General features: G+C 37.7%; 1 protein-coding gene across 8 annotated transcripts in view; it reads right to left on the minus strand.

The window, feature by feature from the left end:
• AHI1 (Abelson helper integration site 1) overlaps positions 1 to 6,000 on the minus strand; it is a 215,374-nt gene that overhangs the window by 153,930 nt on the left and 55,444 nt on the right. For all 8 annotated transcript variants that reach the window (XR_004628144.1, XR_004628145.1, XM_034669175.1 and 5 more), the window contains one exon: positions 2,565 to 2,688. Coding sequence is in view for 6 of the 8 variants with exons in the window: in XM_034669175.1 (XP_034525066.1) it covers positions 2,565 to 2,688 (124 nt within the window). In the remaining 2 variants the exon portion in view is untranslated. The remainder of the gene's footprint in view (positions 1 to 2,564; positions 2,689 to 6,000) is intronic.

Below are 6,000 nucleotides of genomic sequence, written 5' to 3' on the forward strand. Positions count from 1 at the left end.
AGGCAGAGGAAGAGGAACGAGAGATGGAACGAGAACTGGCCAGAGTCATAAAAAGCAAACAGAGGAGGCTGTTAATGAAATCACTGATTGAAATATTTTAAAACTGGTCAATAATTAATGACTGACGTGAAAGCAAACAGGGTAAGGACCCAAACCGTCCACTGGATCTGAAAATCAGCAAGAGACTGCTGGCCTCTTAAAGAAGGTTGATCTAGCAGGACGGGAGTGAAAGCCAGATTCAGGGGGTTGAACTAAAGACAACATGTGGCATGCATAGAACGTTCTTGATGTTGTAGGAAGAAAAATAATGTAGTAGTCTGGAAAGCAGGAAGAACTGACAAGATTTCTTAAGATAAGGAGATTTGAGCATATTTTTAAGATGAGAGGACAAAATCAATAGGAAGAAACTGAAGAGACAAGAGAGGTAGGAAACAGAATAGTAGATTGAAGGACTGAGATTAAAAGCACATGTCAAAGAGTGGCCGGAAAGGTGTCTTTACCCATACATCTTTGTTAAGAGCAGTGGACAGAGATAAAGATGGGTACATTTATACATTTATAGATACTGGGTGGGAACCCAGAGGGACATACAGGAAGTTCATGTCTGGGATAATTTCGCTGTAAGTTGAAGGCAGTCAGCTAATGAAAGTGCGAAGATGTGACTCATGTAGAGAACTTGAAGTGCCGTAAGGCTTGGATGTGCTGCCAGAGGAATGAGAAAAGATAGCTGCATAGAGATAAGGAAAAGTCTTGCTCGGCTGAGATGAGAGCTCAGGTGATTTTAAGACTTACAAATCCATAGTCAGGACTTTACAAGGTTATGAATTTTTCTCTAGTACAATCTGGCATTGGACAGAACGCCTATGCTGAGAGAACAAACAGACCATAGCTTCTGAAAGATCCTATTAAGAGGGACTAACAGCGGATGCCCAGCTACACAGGGAAGGAAATCAAGTCTCACCAATTACCATCTTTTGCATTTAAATAGAAACTAAACAACAATAATAACATCTTAATCAATTAGACATTTTATATTAAAAAGGAAGCTGATAGGATTAATAGAAGGGACTTAGACACTAGAAGTGTCTGTTAAAAAAGCAGGAAGTGGGGCGCCTGGGTGGCTCAGGCATTAAGTGTCTGCCATCGGCTCAGGTCCTGATACCAGGGTCCTGGGATCAAGCCCTGCAGGACCCCCTCGTTGGGCTCCCTTCTCAGTGGGGAGCCTACTTCTCCTTCTCCCGCTGCCCCTGCTTGTGTTCCCTCCTTAGCTGTCTTTGTCAAATACATAAATAAAATCTTAAAAAGAAAAAAAAAAAGCAGGAAGCAGAATAAGAGGGCATCCCAAATTGCTCTAATTATCAGCTTCCTGGTGTACAGAGATCATAAAAGATTTATGTGTATCCACCTACATTTGTTGGAATCAAATCACATGATATATAATACACATATAAAGCATCTTGAAAAACTGCCTAATAATACACGAAAGGAAGAACAAGCACTGTCAATGAAGTTTTACAAAGCTTTAAAAATTTTATTATGATACTTATTAAGTTGGAAGGGGTTAAATTATTTTATAACTGACATTCTGAAAAATTCAAATATTGACAATCTATAAAACTCTTAAAACATAAGGTACATATTCACTTACAGGTAGGTATCCCCTGCTTTTCAAAGTCTGCATTACACCACTTTGCTTTTTACCTAAGACCTACGTCAGTACCTGACTAACCAAAAGAAATTTGAAGAGGATTTTTGCTTTAATGAAAAAAGGAGAAAAGCACAAATCGGGTTCACCACTTGTTCGGCAGAGAGCCCTTACAGAGGGAGCGTGCAGCCCCAGCAGCAAGAGGGGCCCGGCCATGCTCCTGCCCAGGAACTATACTCAGCATTTCAATGTCAAGCTCCACAGCTCTGAGCTGTGTCTGTGAGCATCTGTGCTTTATCTCAATTTATTTTGTGTATCCCTTAGAGCAAAATATGTCGCAAGGTATCAAAAAACTCCAAGAGAGGTTATTTTTGGGGTCTGCGAACGCTCAAAAATTTTTCCATATAAATTAAGAGTTATTACCTCTTCCCCTTATGCCATTTCATCTTAGACAAGGCTTCACAGGAATGCCGTACTTTTGGATAGTGGAGGAAACTGTTCCTTGCCCTCTAGGATGCACTGTGCATTGCTGTGTCCTGGCACCTTCCCACAGCTAACAGGGAAGACAGAAGCCCTACCAGTAAGACCTTATATTCTAGGACAAATATCAACTGTTTACTTTATGTCAAACAGTGTACAGTATTAATCAAACACTGTACATAATGATCACTTAAGGACATTGAGAACTAGAAGCATTACATATTACCTAAATAAAATGTATTTAATAAAAACATCTTCAGGAAGAAGTTTTCCCCACTATGACTGATCTAATCAGTGAGTCTGTATGATGCATCTCTGTGACAGTCCCTTGATAAGCAAATATGACCAAAGCCTAAGAACAGCTGTATCACTTTATGTTCTCTTTGCTTTCCTTGTTGGCAAGCAACATACACAGTAAGTACTCCTCAAGTATACTAACCTGGCAGTGCCGTCAGATGATGCAGTAAGGACATAGCGATCATCATTTGACCAGCAAAGATCATAAATGATATTGAGGTGGCCACACAATTCTCTCATGAAACGCCCAGAAGGAATTTCATATACTAGAGAAAACATTCAAAAATTAGTCAGCCGGAGAGTCCTACCCAGTAACACACAAATATATAGCTTATAATAATTTGCACACAGTCTCTAAGAATATTATCACCAAAGATATTTTCAGCATAAAAAATCTCAGTCTACTTAAAAACAGTTTTTCATTTCCTTCAGACACAAGAATTTACACATATAAAATTTTATAATATGCTACAACTACTCTCATCTCTTCAAAGTAGTTTTTCTAATAATCTTTGATAATCAATTTATTAACCAAATAATAAATAACATTTAAATTGCAATTCCTTTCAAAGATTCTATAATTTGGGCTTTCATGAATAAGATACTACTTTACATGAAAATAATTAAATTCCAACCAAAATTTTAATCATTTAAATTAAAGTAAGAAGAAATTTAAACTGTGCTATTGTTAGAAAATAATTCTTTTTTAAAAAAATATTATTTATTTATTTGAGAGAGCGAGAGTGAGCGCCAGCTGCGGGAAGGGGCAAAGGGAGAGGGAGAAGCAGACTCCTTGCTGAGCAATGTGGTCAGGACCCTGGGATCATGACCTGAACCGAAGGAAGATGCTGCAACAGCTGAGCTACCCAGGCACCCCTCGTTAGAAAAAAATTCTAATACTAAAATGATATAATAAGAGAATTAACAGAGACCCAATCTGGTAAACAAGGTATTGTGGTATTGATACAAGTTAGGTTCACAATGAAATCTTCAAAGAAAGTAACTTAGTTCAGAACGAGAAAGTTTGCAAGTCTCTACTTCCACCTAGTGGTAAAACCAAATGCCCTTAAAATACTAAGCTGTACAGAAGTACTTCCGGAATAGCAAAGGACTTCAGAATACCTGCTCCCTGATAAAAGCAAAGAGAACATGCAAAAATTATCCAAATTAGCTTTTTCAGAACTCTAGAAATTAAACAGAGGCTTGCAACAATTTGAGGAGCATTTTTACTTAAGAAAAAGCTTAATCTTTGTAAGAACCTGAGCTCTGTGGTGTTTTAACTTGCCATGTTCCCATTCCCCTCTCCCAAGCTCCACAGTAGCTTTAGAAACCAACAACTTAAAGCCAGCAGCCTAGGAGCCATGGGATGGGGCAGAAGAGGTAAGAAGCTCCCCCAAAGCCCCATCTCCAAGACTTACCACTATTAAGACAGTCTGGCAGTTCCCTAAAAAGCTCCACTCTCAGGGCTTGGCTTTACTTGACTTAGCTCAGAGCATGCTCTGTGTGAACAGCCCTAACCCCAGCATGCATGCTGAAATAATCAGGGGCACAGCTATCTGAGGCAGTGATACCAACTGAGGCTAAGGAGAGGCTGAGCAAAAAACATAAAAGGAAGAAACTGAGAATGAGATGTCCATAGGGGACTTTGAAAAGATCCAACAAATTCCTGGGAACCTAGCAGCACATATGTATGTGAACAAAAGATTAGAGGTCCTCTCTCACTCTGACTGACTTGAAAGCGAAGGCTAAGGCCTACCGTGAGTGTTAAGAGAGCATCCCAACACACACACAAATCCGCTTGGTAAAGCCTGGGCGATCCACTCACTCAAGGCATTTAAAAATCTCTACCATACCTGACCACCAAGCTAACTGAGCAGAGACTTCAGCAACAATGAATCCTGGGTGGGTGGGTGCAGAGGAGGGGGAGGGAGAGGAATCTGATTTCCAAACCTGCCACACATGTAATATGAAGACATGAATAAACCACAACAGTCAAGTAGAGCCATACACAGGAAACAAGGCAGTCCACAGAAACTGTCCATGAGGGAGCCAAGACGTTGTTCCAGAAAAAGACTTTAAGTTCACTCATAAATATGTTCAAAGATATAAAGAAAACCATGCCTAAAAAATTAAGGTGTGAGAATAGTTTCTTGCCAAAAAATAGTATCAATAAAGAAACAGAGATTATTTTTAAAAAGAACAAATAAAGATTCTAGAGTTGAAAAGCACAATAATGGAAATAATTCACTAGATGGGCTCAATAACAGATCTGAACTGGCAGAAGAAGCAACTCGAAGACAGGACATTTGAGATTATGCAGTCTAAGGAACAGAAAGAAAAAGAATGAAGAGAAATGAATAAAGCTGCAAGGACCTGTGGGACACCACCAAGTGTACCAATAAAGAGATGATGAGAGTCTCAGAAGAGAAAAAGTAGAAAGGAAAAGAAGGATTTGAAGAAATGAAGACTGAAAACTTCCCAATTTTGTGAAAAACAGTAATCTACACATCCAAAAAGCTAAACAAATTCCAAGTAGACACATCATAGCTGACCAATCAGAAACCAAAGACAAAAATTCTTCCTCTTGTTTTTTGAGTTAAGCAATAATATGTCTAAATTTATATAACATTTTGAGCAAGATTTCTTTAAGCATAAAGTAACACAAATTTATCACTGAAACGCTAAAAATATAAATCAGAATGAAAATAATTCTTTCACTACCCAAAAGAAAGAAATCACTATTAATATTCTGGAGTATGTCTTCTAAGAATCTTTTTTCCTCCATGCATAGGTTTTAGTGAATTTTTAAAATATTCAAGCTACACAAATATTCATATTCAAGCTACACAAATAATTTTGTGTTTTTTAAAGCTAACATTATTTCATAAGGAGGAATAGTTATTTAATAAATGCTAACCAAGCTAATTATGAGTCCTTGCAGGAAAGAGGAAATCATCTGAAATAAACTGTGTGAGGCTGAGGGAAGTTTAATACCACCTGGTGCTTAGGGCAGATGCCCGAGGAGCAGGCTACTTCCTGCTGAGGAAGCTGGTTTTCATTATTACACAAGACATAAGGGAAAGTATTTAATGCCTCTCAGTCCAGAAGAGAAGATAATGCTCACTTGAAGCTACAGAAATTTCTCTTTTAACATGGTTTTTTCTATATTTTTTAAAGGCAATTTGAAAGTGGGTTTTTGGCCTCTCTGCTGCCTTCCCTACCGTAATGAGAAGTCATCCTCTAGGTACTCCTGAGATAACTGTTACCGTTCTAGTGCATACAAAATTTGAGGGCTTTCATAATTTCAATTATCACTGCTATCAACTGACCACAATGGGCTAGAATTCTTCATGAGATTTGTTAATCCCTTCATGTTTCTAAATTTCTCTATTTAAAATAGAAAATACTTACAAAAATCCTCCTGCATGTTTTAAAAATAAACTTACCATCCTTCATTTGATTATTCTCATTCTACTTCTGAATATATATTTTACAGAAAACTGTAAAATTATTATTAAAAAACTGGGCAGTTACTCAAATTAAGAATTCAATGAATTTTATTTTATTTTTTAATTTTT

The sequence above is a fragment of the Ailuropoda melanoleuca genome, chromosome 10, assembly GCF_002007445.2.
Source record: "Ailuropoda melanoleuca isolate Jingjing chromosome 10, ASM200744v2, whole genome shotgun sequence".
Lineage (NCBI taxonomy): Eukaryota > Metazoa > Chordata > Mammalia > Carnivora > Ursidae > Ailuropoda > Ailuropoda melanoleuca.